The 17078-nt window shown below is 33.0% G+C and overlaps 1 protein-coding gene across 2 annotated transcripts; it reads left to right on the top strand.

Moving 5' to 3' along the window:
* Nucleotides 1-9003: 9003 nt before the first annotated feature.
* Nucleotides 9004-16844, top strand: LOC108994379 (C2 domain-containing protein At1g53590-like). Of its 2 annotated transcripts, none has more exons than XM_018969555.2 (12): nt 9004-9581; nt 9867-9941; nt 10307-10450; nt 11064-11159; nt 11234-11365; nt 12417-12569; nt 12880-12921; nt 13114-13162; nt 14540-14632; nt 14755-14938; nt 15253-15376; nt 15476-16844. In XM_018969555.2, the coding sequence occupies exons 1-12, from the start codon at nt 9465-9467 to the stop codon at nt 16598-16600; spliced, it is 2334 nt and encodes a 777-aa protein (XP_018825100.1). In that variant the 5' UTR covers nt 9004-9464; the 3' UTR covers nt 16601-16844. The 2 variants fall into 2 exon arrangements, with proteins under 2 accessions (XP_018825100.1, XP_018825101.1); XM_018969556.2 differs by having other exon boundaries at nt 9005-9581; nt 15500-16844.
* The last annotated feature ends 234 nt before the right edge of the window (nt 16845-17078 follow it).

The following is a 17078-nucleotide window of genomic DNA, read 5'->3' as shown; positions in this document are numbered from 1 at the left end:
AAACAATAAAAATATCGAAATTAAAATCCCAACAATTTTATTTTTTTAGGTATAAGGGTATAATTGTAATTTTAACTTTCTTAACGGGTCATAACGGGTTGACCCGTTATCAACCCATTAAGCTATAATGTCTTAACGGGTCAAACCGTTTTGACCCAAACCCGTTAAGGATAAACCCTAACCCACTTTTATCGTGTCGTATTCGTGTTGGGTTAATAGGTCGTGTCACATATTGACACCCCTACTTGCAAGATGTCTGGTGATTGCGACGAGTCAGAGGTGCATGCTGTTAAGTGATTTCAGAGCTTGAAGAAATAAAGAAAGAGGCCTACGATAATTCTCGATTAGCGAACAAGCGAATGAAGGCCTTGCATGACAAGAAGATCCATAACAAACATCTTGTCCCTGATCAAAAAGTGTTCATCTACAATTCAAGACTGCATTTTTTTTCCAGGAAGTCGAAATCTCAATGGAAAGGGCCGTACAATGTAAATAAGGTTCATCCTCACGAGGCGGTAGACATTGTCAATTCGAAGAATGGAAATAGCTTCACTGTCAATAGACAACGTCTAAAGCCGTTTATGAAGGTCTTTGATCCACACGAAGAGATCTTACTTGTGCAAGATTCCAGGGACTTGTTTTGATCTTTTCACCTTTTACAGTTTTCTTTACTTGCATTTTGTTTTTTTATTTTTTTTGTTGTTTTGCTTTGATTTTATATTTCATGTTATTTTTTTTTGTTTTGCTTGCTTATTCTTGTGCACTTTGTTTTCTTTTATTCGATTCATTGAGGACCATGTCGCTCACTAGTTGGGAGCAGCGTGTGTGCACAAAATTTTTTAAAAAAAAAGGAAAAAATTTGCATTAATGTGATCTGCATTGATACACATATGATTGACACACACTCTATTTCTAGTATTTTGTGAAATCTGAGCATCTTGGTGGAGTAGTTGATTTGAATCATTTTGTGAAGATTTATTTTCAAACTTAAGCATTGAGCATGATTTTTGATGCATCATATTTTGTTGATGTGTAACTTGAAATACCGGGATGCTATACTTATTGAGATGAGACTTGATAAGATTTTTGTAGAATGAAGGGCAAATTTTGAAGAACATTTTGCACATGCTTACGCTTGTAGTGTTCTTTATTTACTGTTTATTGATTAAATACAGGAGAAGTAAACTGCAGGACTACCGAGCCATGCTTCAAAAAGAAAAAAAAAGGAAAAAAAAAGAAAAGGAAAAGGAAAAAAAAAGAAAAGAGATTTGAAAAGAATAGAAAAAAAAATAGATAAAGGCAGCTTAGTGAGATTTTTTAAGTAAATGGCTAGAAACAGTTACCCAAACCTTTGAGGGTTGAGTGTTCAACCTTTAAAAATAGAGCTGGCGTGAAAACTACTAGTCCCTTGGGCTTTGAGGTAGTTAGAATCAGTAATGATTAATCTTAAGGTTGAAAAATCCTATGATAAATCATGGCTAGTAATGAGAAACATACAACTAGTTTAGCTCCACACACACATTTTAATTTTGAGACATTTGCCTCAATTCTATGTGAAAGATTGTTGATATAGTTTTGGTGGGTATAGACCCTGGGGGTTGAGTAGTAACGTGTCACTTTTGTGAGAATTCAGAATTGTGTTTGATTGTTTTTGTTTGGATTTCGATCTTTATGCAATATTCATCTCAATTAATTTTCATTATTTTGCTCAAGGATAAGCAAAACGCTAGTTGGGGGGGTGTGATTGAGCTGAATTATTGCATATTTTATACATTTAGAGCTAATATATTTTATTTATTTCATTACATTATTATTGGTTTTAGATGAAAAAATGGTTAAGATGAATAAATTTAAGTTGTGATTTAAATTGGTTAATAGCATGATTTATGCTTAATTTTATAACTTGTGATTTAATTGGACAATGTTCATTCACATGCACAACATATTTTTGATATTCTATTATTCTTATTTTATTTTATTTCTAATTTCTATTATTTTATTTCCAATTTCAAATTCAAAAGAATTTCAAGTGGGCAAGACGTTGGAACAATCTAAGAATTTTCAATAAGTGTAGGACTCTTCAAATAAGTATAATGATGGGGTTTGAGAATAATTCGGATCAGAGTCTAAAATGCATTAGGAGACATAATTGATACACTTTAGTATTTTAATCATAACTTTCCGCTCAAATATCGGATTGATATGATTTTTGATGCGTTGGAAAACTATCTTAAAGGGCTACAAAGTTGTGTCTAATAATGATTTCCAAATTCAAACTCCTAAAGTGCGTACATGGCTGCCAAGTGAATTCCTAAAATTTAAGCGATTTTGTATGCGGGAATATGAAGACATTAGGGTTTATTTCCTACCCTATTTAAACATATCATTAGCACAAAATTGAGGAATTTTTGAGAGCAGCGCCGCACATTTGAAGAACCTTCCAGAGTCCAATTACCGTTCCAGCCACCTCTTCCATTGCCCACCACCTCCATCTCCATTTATTTGGCTTGTTTTTTTCATTCCCTACTTTTTATTTAATTTCAATTTAAAGTTTATGGAGTATTTTTGAGATTTTTGGCTTAGAAGTTTGGGCAATTTATTTGCGATTTATTTTACTTAATGTCGTTATTTTCCTTACTCTTTTAAGCTTTCATTTAATAGTGATTACAATTGCTATGGATTAATTTTGAGAATTTGTGATTTGAATACAAAGATGAACCCTAGAATCTTGATTTTGAGACTTTTCAATTTTCAATTCGTATTTTGTCAATTACTTTCTAATCTACTTTAATTCTTGGATTAGTTTTATTAATCTCTCAGTTCCATTGCATATTAGATCGATTAAAACTTAATTATGACGTAAATAATTTCTGTTTTATTGTTTAATTTTTAGATTAATTAAGATTGTTTAGTTTAGTTAATTTTTTTTTATTGTTAATTTCAATTTGTTAGCTTTTTTTAGATTTCATTTCGACACTCAAAAATCCAAAAATATGAATCTAGTCCATAACTAGTGCCCTTTTATTGTTGTTGCACTCTTTCATCTATTGCACATACCATCATTTTTATTTTCTCTTTCTAAATATTTTCACCATTTTAAACGAGTTTGATTTTAAATAACTTTCCCTGAGGAGACGATTTAGGAATTTATTCCTAATTATTACGCGATATCCTCCTGTACTTGGGATAGCCTTTGTGCTACTCATTTTTGAGTGAGTTAGCCTACTCTTCAACTATTACAGGAAAAATTTCCAGACAGGTTTTCTGACATGGAAATTGCGGCTGTAGTTGAGATAATTCTTAAGGAAGTTGAGAATCTTTTAGCAAATGATGTTGGAAGGCTTCAAGAAGCAGATACGACTGCCAGGTTTGTGGAAGATGGCAATGATGAGTCTGAAAAAGAGGTTTTTGACCAAATTTCCTCCCCATATGTTGTTTATTTCAAGATTATTTGCATGGGCCTTGCAGGACACGATGTAGAAGATGGAAACGTTGATTGGATCACTGATGATGAGCTGGAAGTTAATAATTTCCAGTTACAAAGGAAGCGTGGCAACTAAACCGCACCATGTGGAGTCGTGAACAAGGTGTTTCTATGGATGATGGTTTGTCACAGTTCCCGAATGAAGGACATGGGCTATGGGCCTTGGGCCAGTTTAATTTCTTTTACAATTTCAAATTCAGCATGTATTTGGACTTCAAGATAGCTAGTGGGTCTTGGGCCTTAATTTTATTTTCTTTTATGGTTTTAGTTGTGTTAGCTTAGGCCCATGTAGGGGTCATCTTCCTTATGTACGAGCCAATGGCCTTAGGTTTGGGGTATAAAGTTAATGCAAATTTTATTTTCTCTTCTCTTATCATCTTCTTCATTTCTTCAATAAAGGTGCTCCCCTCGAAGTGATCAATTTCTATATATTTCTCTGTAAGCAACTTGAGGTGTGTTACATTTTTTGAGAAAATGAATTTTATAGGAGTGGGCAGCGAGGGCCCCGCCCCACCCCGCCTCTCTATATATAAAAAATTAAATTTTAAATATTTATATAAAAATTTATTAAATAAATATATTATATATAGATATATACAGTTTATTGAAAACTTAAAGTAGACCAACTTTTATATACAATATTTAGTAGATTGTCTTAGCCTCCTAAACCAACATTTATATATGAGGTCAATGCAATACAATAGTCATACTTAAGTAATGTGAGACTTAATTACAAAATACAACTCTAATGAGTTTAATTTTTTTTTTTTTTGTATTTATAAATTTTAATTATATTGTAATTTGAGTCCAAAAAATAGTTTTTAGATCCAATGAGTCGTGTGGCTTGGGCGGGGGGCAGATTCGATCCCACCCCCCAGCATATGGGTGTGGGATGGGGTTAAAAACCCTTACCTTGCATGGTGCGGGGCGGGGTGTGGGGAAGGGTTCACTCCACCCCGCACCATGCGAATATCGCCCATAGAATTTTATTCATCAACTATTATTCACTTTCACACCCCACACCTATAATTTTTTTTTCATAGGGTGTAGGAGTCTTTTTTATAGTGTGTGAGTGTTTTTCTTGGGTTGTAGGGTGTGAAATAGTAAATAATGACTGATGAAAATATTTTTTCTTATGAAAAGCCGATCAGTGAGAAATTTTGATAATTTTTGTAGAAAAAGAAGAAATTAATTATTAAAATTAAAATTTTTGTTAGATTTTCTAACATTTTATTATCATAAATAATAACGAAAACGATGACAATAATAATTATAAATAATAATAACAACAATAGTTAAAAACAATCCATGTTCTGTCGAATCATTAATCTTACATTTATTATTGTTGTTGATGCTTTAATTTTTCTTGTATTGATTGATGGATTGGGTTCCATTTCACGGTTTCACCTCACTCTATCTTGCTCTCCAGGTGGGATGGGATCATTGTTTGGGCCGCTTATTGCACAGTTGGACCTTGGGCTTCTTAGGTCTTTACGGCCCATGTGCTCACCAACAACCACAACAAATACTTTTTGACGTGTCCATTCTTTTCATAGGACCCACTCGTTAACCCGCCGTCATTAGTACATACATGCAACGTCAAGGATAGATATTCCTCTCTCTTTCATTCCTACCGCGCTTCGGCGCTAATAATGGTTTTTGAAAGTAGTGACAAACGCGTTTACACGCTACGCTGTCAAATATAGAAAATTTTGTCTCATAACATTTAAATTTTAAAATATATATTATAAATCAAATTATGTCACATAAATAATATTATTAATTATTTATTGCTTCCCGTCCTTGCATGGATAGAAAGTTAAGTTTTCACTCTCGCATCCTGCCCCGATGGCGAGGACAGATCCCTCATTCGTCTTACCCCTTGCCCACTCTAATAGTATCCATGGATTACAAATTATTTCTAAATTTAAAAATGATCAAAAATATATTTTTAGACTCAAAATATAAATATGAATTTTTAAATATGACTATAATTTAAAGAAAAAATATATTCATCATCACCTCATCATTCCATGACGTGATATTAAATTATAGTTCTATAAATAAAATATAATAAATAATCTTCAATCATTTAATGACACATTATGAAATGATGAAATAATGATAAAAAAATAGATGATGAATAGTATTACTCTAATTTAAAAATTAATAACATAATTTTTAAATTTATTAGTACATATTTTGTGCAAGTTAGAAAGTAGCATAATGTGCATTTATATATGAAGCAAATGCAATATAAGAGTATTATTTAAGCAATGTGATATTCTTGTATTGCCCTGTGGAGGGCAGGCGGGACGGGGCTCTGCTTGGGCCAACCTGCCCCCATTGAAATTTTTTTCCATGCAGGGTGGGGGCGGGATAGTAGGGTACGGACTCCATTGCCCACCCCTAGTGGATGGATGGTGTGTAGTGTAAAAGTTTTCAAATAAAATTATTTTTTTAATCATATAATTTGTTAAATTATAAAATATATTTTTATATTTAAAGTATATATAACATATCAAATAAAATCATCATAATTTATAAATTTTTTTACGTAGGATTTCTTAATAGATCGAACAATTCTTTTGTACCTATATATATATATATATATATATAATACATAAAAAATGCTTTAAAAAAAATCTACACTCTTGGTACAATTCCTCGGTCGCCCTACGATTGTCCGAATGGTAAAGGAGCACAAACCTTTGTAATTCTTATCGATGAACAAGTGGGTATGTAGTTATCTTGAATTGTCTGACTGAGTAGATTGAAGGGAAATAAAGTCTTTGAATGGCGAATTGTTTGACCGAGGAATGGGGATAAATAAAATGCATATATAGTATTAATAATTGAGAGTATATATAAATTTTTCTATGATAGGTATGACATTCTAGAATGAGCTTTTTATATATTAAATAAGATTAAATACAAATTAGTCTATGCGGTTTGTTTTAAAGTCAAATTATTATTTTGTGCATTAGTTGATCTTTTCACACTCTTGTTCTTTCAATAGCAAGTATAGATTGTATAAGTACCGCCTATTCATTTTAAAAAAAAGTAGAATCTATTATTAAAAAATTAATTTTTTTACATAAAGTTTATATTTACTTATTTTTTTTGAAGGAATGTGTGATGCTTGTGCACTCTATATTGTTCTTTCAATAGAAAGTATAGGTTTAATAAGTACCGTGTATTTATTTAAAAAAAAAAGTGAGATCTATTATTAAAAAATTAATTTTTTTACATAAATTTTATATTTATTCATTTTTTTCGAAAGAATGCGCGACGCTTGCGCTCTATATTGTTCTTTCAATTGCAAGTATAGGTTGTATAAGTACCGCGTATTCATTTTAAAAAAAGTGAGATTTATTATTAAAAAATTAATTTTTTTATATAAATTTTATATTTACTTATTTTTTTCAAAAGAATGCGCAACGCTTGCGCACTCTATAACTACAAATATTATTTATCATATTAATTTAGCTGGTGGATTTGTTAGAAATTAGATGTTAACTATATTGACATGATATGCCACGTGACATATCATGCGTCATATAAAAATATATTAAAATCTAAAGTTGAATGTAAATTTTAAAAATAAGGACTCTTTGATAGTAAAGTTGAATATTAGATTTGTTAATATTAGATTTTTTGGTGGTATCCGACGGTGGTGGTTGGTCGATCACCTATAGTTGATTCTAATTTTGATATAAAATTTATATTGAAAATAATTTAGTACGCAATAATATATTTAGAAAATTATAAAATTATTGCCTTTCGAACAAGGTTTTGAATACCGTGTCATATTATTTCGATTAATACCGATTAATTTTTGACATATCTATCAGTTTTTAGTGTAACGGTTGAAATTTTATATTTTTAATATATGTTCATAATTTTTATTTTCATATTTGAAGATTATTTTTTTAATTTTTTTTAATCTCCTATTTTTTATAGAACTAAAAATCAAATTTTTACTATTATTTTTGTGATGAAAATGAGTGATTATTTTTTTTAATAGTTAAATTAATAATATAAAAATATTATTAAATTTTATAAATATATTTTAACTTTTTAAAATTTATATTAATATTATTTTAAAATATAATTATATATATAATTAATTTATCTATATATAAATTATAACTAAAAGGATGTCGGTATTAAAATATTTGTTTATAGTGCCTTAACGTATTCAAAACTCTGGGACCCCCGGCAGCAAAACTTCACTTCGGACAATGATTCTATTTCGATTGATTTGATTCGGAGCCGAAACGGAAAAGGTGTAAAGGTCCAAGTGTAGGATATTTTAAGGCTCTTATCATCAGCTCTTTTTGTTTTGTAATTCTTTTTTAATGACAGGAATGACTCTACGACAGAATTCTTAACACTTACGCATGAAAACTAAATTTTATAGAGACGAACACAACAATCCTTCCGTTTAAATCATAGTTTGTTTATAAGAATAATCGAATTTATGACATAGGATTCATGCATTCAAGTTCGTTCTTACTACTTAGATTACTCACATATAGATTTTGTATAACCAAATTGCATATCGACATTTATATAGCCTTTTTTATTAGAAAAAAAAAATAAAAGAAATTTTTTTTTTAAGAGAATAAGAAGGTCTTATATCTCATGAAAATTATTTCTATTTTCAATTCGTACCATTTCGTTAAACGGATATATTATATTTCAACATCGATTACTCGATTTGATGCGCAAACTCGCTTGTAAAAAGATTTTTCTATTTTATAAATTTCGTGTAGAAGTATAAATGAACGTTCTCATCACCATTTTAGAAGTACCTTTGGTAAATAAAAATAACTTGATATATTTCTTAAGTAAATAATTACATATATTTTTAATCAAATAAAAAAATTCAATTTTTTTTTTATGTGACATTAAATAATTAATTTATACAAAAAATATAATAAATAATTTGTAATTATTAAATATGCATAATAAAAGAGACATAGATAATATTATTTATAAATCAGAAGAAATGATTTGTACAAATTTTAAATAGAAAAATTTTATACAAATCTTTATAAAAAAATGTATTCGACTTAAAAAAAAGTGTAAAAAAAAGTATTATTTATTAATAAAATCCACTTTTTTATAAAAAAATTTATCTATTTAGGTCTTATACTTAACATTACTCATAAATTAAATAAATACAAAATGTCTGTTTATGCTACTATTTATTTTTATTTTGTTATTTAGTAGGTATTGTTATGGTTGTTAAAGAAATGTGGTTATTTTATTCCAGTTTTATTTGAACCGTTCAAAGTTATGTAACTGTCATTTTTCTCTGCAGACAGTCGACGTCTACAGAAGCAGAACCCGAGCAGCCGTCGAGTTGGACATTCAACAGACACGTGGCAAACAAATAGCAGTCAAACGTGCGAACTTCAAAACAGCGACGTTGCACGCTTCAGACATCTATTCCCTCTCTCTCTCTCTAGTCTCTTCCCCTGGTTGGCGGTTGCTTCCCTCCAACGGCTGCGTTTCTTAAACCGAAAAAAAAGTCAGACTCTTGGCTCCCGTAGCAGATCTAAGGAGTTCTTGCTCCATTTCATGCATCGAGTTCTTTTGATCTCTTCTCTGATTTCCTTAACTTGTATATAAATATATACATACAACATAAGCCGCGTTCAATTTAGTTACTATAATTGATTGTATCAATGCCAATACCTTTTCTTGGTTTTTGATCGTTTCTTTGGTATTTGGATTCTGGACCACTAACTTAAACAGTGATGCCGTTTGATTTTTCGATTTCGATTTATCAATGATTTGGGTTTTTGGAGATCTATGGTCTGTTGGTCGTGGAAAGTGTCTTGGAGAGGCTGTGTGTAGATTTGAATTGGACTGAAAGTGTTTGTGAATAGATCAAAAACAGGAAGAGGAGAAGAAGAAGAAGCAGTTCCAATTGGGATTGAAGGAGGAGAGCAGACGGATATATCATATAATGGAGATGTTCATAATGCTTCATGTAGGGTCGGTGCTGCTATTCCTTTGGTTGCTTTCTTGGTTCAATTGGTGCCATCCGATCCCCTATTTTGTGTCTCTGATATATCTCTATTTGGTAATTGCACTATCTATCAGTTTTGTGCATCATTCGCTTACTTTTTTTTCTCATTTTTTTTTTTATCTTTTTTATTGCATAACGCAAAGTAAAGAAAGAAGTTGGAACAAGGAAAGAAGTTTCATTGCTGTAGTTTGTATTTTTGTTATGCGGAGACTGAGAGTAACCTATAAATTGCTATTACGGTTTTTGGATTGCTGTATATTTTATAGCGGTTCGAAGGAGTTTGCAGTTGATTACCAAACATGCAAATAAAAAAGATCCTTTCTGCCTATTTTTTGAAAGGTTCAGGAGCAGTATATTACAAGAATGCGGAGGAAATTACAGTTCGAAGAAAGAAAACAAGCTGATCAGAGAAGGGTAATTTTACATTTCTGATCGTGATTGTCTGCCTTATTTGGCGTTTCATTTACTCTTAAACTGGGGTGATTGTAGGTGTAATAATAGAGAACGAAACTTCGTAGCCTTAAGAATTATGTTGTTCTGGTTTCCTGAAATTAAAATCAGGAATATAGTACAATAAAAATCCTGGTATAAAATTAATTGGAAACAAAAAATAAGAACCACCTCCATTAAACGTCTATAATGGAAGTTTCAAAATTTAAATTTCAGCAATGGGCTATACAATATGTCCTTTGTATTTCTTATGTTGGTGTTTTAACTCGGGGGGGAGATGTTATCTGCACATGTTCCTGAGTAACTAGAATACTTTTTGCCCCTTTCAGGTGCTTTCTGATTCTGAAACGGTGCGGTGGTTGAACTATGCAGTTGAAAGGATCTGGCCCATATGTATGGAACAGATTGCTTCACAGAAGATTCTCTTGCCCATCATACCATGGTTCTTGGAGAAGTACAAACCATGGACTGCTGTATGTAGCATCTTCCCACCATTCTATATCCGATATCCCTCCTTTTTCATTCATTCTTTTGTGTACTCAACATGAATGGATGGGTGGCTTGGTTTCACCTTCACTCAATTAGTCTTTATTGCTATATTTCCTTTTGGTCCCTAAGTATTCTGAACTACTTAAATTTGATATATATATATATATATATATATGTATGTATATATCCTATAACTTGCTGAAACTTGTGGTTATAAATTGCATCCATATCGGCTTTGGTTTTAGAGCATGGTTATTCCCAGCTTGTAACCTAGTTTGAGTAGTTTGCAGAGCATGTATATATTACTTTAAATTGATTGCTCTCTTAAATGGACGATTCTTTGAATTTCATGATGCCTAGAAAAGCATGTCACTTGGAGATTTTGTTAGTACCCTCAGTTATTTATGGGATGACTGTATTAATATGTGCTATAGGATATAATTGTACCAACTATAACCCATGAGGGTATAGTTGCCAAATATTACATAAAGACAATAGCAAGAGGGTAGAATGAGACTAAAGCTCTTCCCACCATTTTCATTTTCACTTTCAATTATTGTTTTCTCTAACACCTTAAAATTCACAATATGTTTGCAGAAGAAAGCAGTGGCTCAGCACCTGTACTTGGGAAGAAACCCTCCTATGTTCACAGAAATGAGGGTTCTCCATCAGTCCTCTGATGATGACCACTTGGTAGTAAGCTTGATCCTTGTGTCTGCAGCTAAATGTTTCAGCCAAACTAATATTATACAGTGAACCAATTGCAGGTTATGGAGCTGGGGATGAACTTTCTCACAGCTGATGATATGAGTGCAATAATTGCTGTGCAGCTAAGGAAAAGTTTGGGATTCGGAATGTGGGCAAAGTTGCATATAACAGGCATGCATGTTGAAGGCAAGGTATGGACTTAGATTTTTCTCTTTGAAGCAGTTCAAATTGTAATTGTAATATTTACATAAACCTTCTTATAAAAAAGATTTGCATAACCCTTCATATTCATAGTCACCGGAGTTGAATAATTTCAGTAGCAACATCCTACTTCTAATTTATGTAATGCATATGTATATGCATGCATAGATACACTAATGTTTACCGTACCTCAATTACATGTTTATATGCATGAATATAGGAATATAGGAAGGCACGTACAATGATACATAATTTACCTACTTGAACTTGAGTAGAGCCAAAATTTGGCGTGGGGCATTGGGGGGCAGAAGTCAAATGAAATAGATATATATATATATATATATATATTCGTGTGTGCTGTGTTTTTATATACTATTGTCTGTTCTTTTTTTTTTTTTTTTGGGGGGGGGGGGGGGGGCAGCAATGGAACTCGGAATGTACTGAAGTTGAAAATGGATTGGATTGTTTGCGGTGTATGGTATTCAAGAGATAATATAATCGGTAGTATTTTTATTATATGGTTTCTTCTATTCCATTGTATCTTTGTAATGACATCCATTAAATCCTAATGGATGCAACAGATTATCAGCTTTCCTCGTACATTTCCATTTTTGACATTTGGGGAGGTTTTTTTTTTTTTGGGGGGGGGTTTATCCAGGAAGATGAGTGTTGGAAAATATGGTAGTGCATTGCTGCATTGGTTGTTCTACATTACTGTAAATTAAGTTACCGTATTGTAATTTTTTGTTACTCTATTTAAGTTTATTTTCTAGTCAGGATTTTTTGGTAATCTGTTTATGCTCAAATAATTTGTGCATTGTTTGAAGCAGTTCATTTGTGCGTGTGTGTGATTTGGGGGTGTTGTTCTTTCATCAATAGTGATTGAGATGTGGAAACTGTAGTCTTTTAGAATTCAGAAGAAGACATATTGAGGTTCCCTGTCTTGCAGTTTTAACTGTTGATCTGTGCCCATAGGCAACCAGATCAAATGATTTTCCACTCCTGGTATTGCACCTCGATATGCTCTTCTTTCTTGTGTAGGTCTTAATTGGGGTGAGGTTCCTTCACAAGTGGCCTTTCATTGGCCGTTTGCGGGTGTGCTTTGCTGAGCCTCCGTATTTTCAGATGACCGTCAAGCCTATCTTTACTCATGGTCTTGATGTTACAGAAATTCCAGGGATTGCTGGATGGCTAGTAAGTTTATATCAAAATTTACCGAATAAATGATTGACCTCCCATTTTTAATGAGTAATGCTACATACAGTTGTGGAGTGCGTAAATACTATGCAGTCGCTTTGAAAAAGAGTGGGGTTTACTATTAAAAAAATATTATTTTTTTCATGTGGGTCCTGTATTTATTCACTTTTTTCAAAGTAATTGCCCGACGCTTGCACACTCACGACTGCAACTATCATTTCTCATTTTTAATAAATATATATTTTTTACCTTGCTTATTTTCTCATTCTTTATCTAAGTTTTTGTAGTTTTTCTTTTTTGTGATCAGGATAAACTTTTGTCCCTTGCCTTTGAGCAGACACTTGTTGAGGTTAAACACTTGGCTTTGATGCTCCATTTTTTGGCAGTTACTCTGTATTGTTTCCTATTTTCACAACCCCAGTGAGACATATTACGGATAAACAGCATTAGCTTTTCAGAACTCAGTCGTTAATAGTTTCATCTTATGTCAAGACATTTTTTTGGGAATTACTATCAATTTAAACGCTCGCAATCTTGGCAGCCTAATATGCTGGTTGTTGACATGGAGAAATTTGCTTCGCCACAGTCAGGTATTTTGCCTGACAAGTATATTTCGGTTTAGCTTAGCATGTGATTTCGGAAGCTAGCCTCCATGAATATCATTATTGCCATCATTATAATAGAACTTCATAACTGGTAACATTCTTGTTTGTTAATCAAGAGTAACGTAATTGTAGAATTCCATTGCCAGTTCAAATTGGTAGCAAACAACCTTATGAAATTTAAGTAGGGCATCTGACAGTATTTGAACTTGCATCCATTTGTATTGCATCGTAATCAGTAAAAATTTCTTTGTCCCAAAATAGATGAAAGTTTACAAATGCAGGGATTTAATAAAAGAAGCACCCTTTACATAAGCATGTGCTGCTTTTATGAGTTTAAATAAACTTGTGCATCACTTGAGAAATGCAAACTTCTCTAGGGGAGATAGTTGTCTAGAAGAAGGAATTGGAGTAATCCTGAGCTTGAGTGCAGTAGGCTCGTTTGGATACTGAATATCTCAGAATATTTGTGAATAGTAGTGAAATGATTTGTGAATAGTAGCGAAATGGTTTGAGTTATAAGATGTTTTATTGGGCTTTGGGAAATGAGAAAGAAAAAGTTGAATAAAAATATTATGAAGTTAAAAAATTGTTTGAATATAATTTTTGTTTTGAAATTTGAAATGGTCGCATTGTTTTTTGTGTTTTGTTTGAAAAAGTTGTAATGATTAGGTACTAATTAGATGAAAAATTTGAAGATTTGAAATTGAAAAGCGTTTTGTATTTGAGTGATGTTTGAGAAGGAAATATCTGAAAATAGCTGAGAACACTTGTGTTCCCAAACTAGCCCAATTTACTGTACCTTTGAGCTGAACGAAATGTTCAAGTTATTCTAAATTCTTTGGCAGGGCATGTCTTGAAAAGAAGTTTATATCTTGATGATATGTATCATCTTCGCTTTTTGAAAGGAGTAGTACTACCTACCACATTTTCATTCCACTTTTATCCCATTATGTAAAATGTGACACATTTTATCACCCTCGGATCAACCTTTTTTAAAAGAAAACTTCAATGGTCAATGGATAATGCCATCTCATCATGGTGGGATAAAAGTAGAGTGAGAGTATGGTACGTAGAACTCTTCTTTTGAAAGAAAAAGTTATTCTAATCACACTTCATATGGTTCAGAGGAAGTTGTTGTTGGCTTCTGTTTCTCATGCATTTTTAATCACCTTTGGTTATAAGCTCCCCCCTAGAATCCATAGCAGCCGTATACAATGTGTAGTCCCTAATTGCTCTGGTTTGGTTTGTTTATATTTTGTGTTTTAGTAATATTGGTCAACTTATTCAGTATGACCATAGTTTTGCAATGCCTTATCCTTCTCCATTTCTTTGCTCATAAATTTTGAATGTTCATTTATGCAGAAGGTTGGTTCTCAGTGGATGAGAAGGAGCCTGTTGCTTATGCTAGAGTAGAAGTCATTGAAGGATCTGACATGAAGCCATCAGATCCAAATGGTTAGTTCCATTTTGTTTTTTTTTGGTAGGATTAACTTTACTTCATTGGTATGCTTGTCTTAGTTTTCTGCAACACCGGCAGTATTGAGAATTTGGGTGTAATTAATGGAGGTATTTTTCAGGATTGGCTGATCCATACGTAAAAGGTCAATTGGGGACTTACAGATTCAGGACTAAGATTCAGAAGAAAACTCTGGCTCCAAAATGGCACGAGGAATTTAAGATCCCCATTTTTACATGGGAATCAGCCAATATGCTTTGTATTGAAGTTCGTGACAAGGACTATTTTGTTGATGACACACTTGGGTATGTTTTTTTTTTTTTTTTGTTTTTAAGATTTGGGAGAGGGGGGTTTCGAACTCCATACCTCCATTTTGGAGGCTGGCGGTTGCCAACCAGGCCACAGGAGAAGGCCTTGGGTATGCTCCCTAAGCAATTGTTTTTCATTTTTGGGAATAAGTACCAATATTTTTTATTCTTTTCCTTTCTTTACAGGTAGCTTAGTCTTATTTATGAATCATTTTTTTTTCCTGTAAATTCTGTTTTCGTCAATATCCCACAATTCATTCTGCAAAAGCTGTAATATTTACAGGACATACTGACCCCTACTGCTATCACAGGGGCTGTTCTGTGAACATCAGTGATCTTAGGGATGGCCAGAGGCATGATGGATGGTTTACTCTTCAGAATATTAAAATGGGGAGGCTGCATCTGGCAATTACTGTGCTTGAAGACAATAAAAAGGTACCTTTTCCTTTTAATTTTTTTCTTTTTGTTTTTACTGAAGGTAATTAGGAAAAATATGGGGGTTTAAAAGAAGAATTTGTAACCAACATATAACAGGGGGATAACCATTCATGTAACCAGGAAACGTTGAGCATGGAAGATAAAAGAAACTCCTTTGCTGAGACTACTGACCTTAAAGGTTCTTTCTCATCTGTATCATCATTAAAGTCTCCAAGAGTGCCAGATAATTTTGAGCCCATTGATATAGATGGTCAAACAGAAACTGGGATATGGGTCCATCACCCGGGAAGTGAAGTTTCACAAAGATGGGAGCCTAGAAAAGGAAAGAGTCGACGCATTGATACTAAAATTCACGGCGAGCCGAATGGTTCCATGAACAGCTTTAATGCATCAGCATCTGGATCCCTTAACATCAATACCAGTAGCACTGATGAAAATCCTGATGATAAGAGTCCATTGAAATCGGTTCAGAGAGGCTTAAGAAAGATAGGTTCAGTATTTCACAGGACTCCCAGAAAGGAGGATCAAACGGGCAGCTCGGGGGTGGCTGTTCAATCTCCACATGTTAATCTTCGGGCAGTCAACTCGAAGGAGATTGGTGTGAAGTTTGTTATGGAAGGCAACAGTTGTAGAAATGCATCTGGTAAGAATCTCAATGAAGAGAATGTAACAAGTCCCAAAGAGAGTGGTCCGGAAAGCCCAAGGAAAGGAAACATGAAAGGTATGGCAAAGAGTATTTTAAGACAAGCTGGGAAATCTGCTCGTGGCATAAAGCATGTAATTTCCCGGGAAGGATCGAAAAACTCTCGAGGTGATGCATCGGTAGGGACAGAAAGAGAAATGACAGCGGTGGAGTCCGACCATTCTGAGGATGAATCATGTTCTTCCCCAGGAGTCGAAAGGATTTCATCAATTCCAGAGGCAACATCCTCTGGCTGCGTTTTTTATCCCTCAGACTCCGAGGAACATGTGGTTCAGACGTATTCAAATGAAGATCATGCAATGGGAATTGAAGGCCCTAATGAAAATGAAAGTGTTGAGGACTTGGAAAAGAAGGAAGACAAGCCTGGCAGCCATGACCAACGTGATGATGGGGTGGAAGAGTCCTTACAACCCAAGCTTGCTGGAGTGGATTTGGAAGGAGACAAGATAGCATTTTGCCTAGACTGTTTAAAAGGCAGCTCGGAGTTATCTCATGGTGGTGGAATAGGCAGAATTTAATGACTTCCCGAAATTTATGATTACTCTCTGAAGTCAACATGTTGATTCATTCTCTAGGCTTGATGAATCTTGGAACATCCTCGTTATTTTTTGTCCTTCTTGCTTACAATGGGAATGGTAGGAAGCCGGAGGGAATTTTGATAATATTATGTAAGAAAAATCCCGTGGAGAGTGTGTAAAGTAGCTTTTGTATAAGCATTTACTTGTAAATTCCTTGTAAAATGTAAACTCACATTGTGATGATATTGAGAATATATCTTTTAAAAGAAAAATATTTATTTGCAAGTCTGATTATTGTCGTGTAAGACACAACCCATAGATGTGAATCCCGTGGTGTTATAGCTAATACGAAAAGAATTTGTGTTTTGATCTTTTATGTCTTTATAACATTAAATTTCCGTTGTTTGGATTGAGAAGTGATCTCAACTCATCTCATCATTATAACTTTTTTAAATTTCTATAAATAAAATATAATAAA

This window comes from Juglans regia, chromosome 9 (assembly GCF_001411555.2).
Source record: "Juglans regia cultivar Chandler chromosome 9, Walnut 2.0, whole genome shotgun sequence".
NCBI classification, from domain to species: domain Eukaryota; kingdom Viridiplantae; phylum Streptophyta; class Magnoliopsida; order Fagales; family Juglandaceae; genus Juglans; species Juglans regia.
Note: the sequence above shows the minus strand (reverse complement) of the source record. Positions and strands in the feature narration are given on the sequence as shown.

What these genes read in the sequence shown, in the direction of transcription:
- LOC108994379 (XM_018969555.2), top strand. Translation starts at nt 9,465, where the DNA reads ATGGAGATGTTCATAATGCTTCATGTAGGGTCGGTGCTGCTATTCCTT. An exon ending in CCTCTGATGATGACCACTTG is followed by an intron (nt 11,160 to 11,233) that starts GTAGTAAGCTTG and finishes AACCAATTGCAG; the next exon opens with GTTATGGAGCTGGGGATGAA. An exon ending in TGCTTGAAGACAATAAAAAG is followed by an intron (nt 15,377 to 15,475) that starts GTACCTTTTCCT and finishes AACATATAACAG; the next exon opens with GGGGATAACCATTCATGTAA.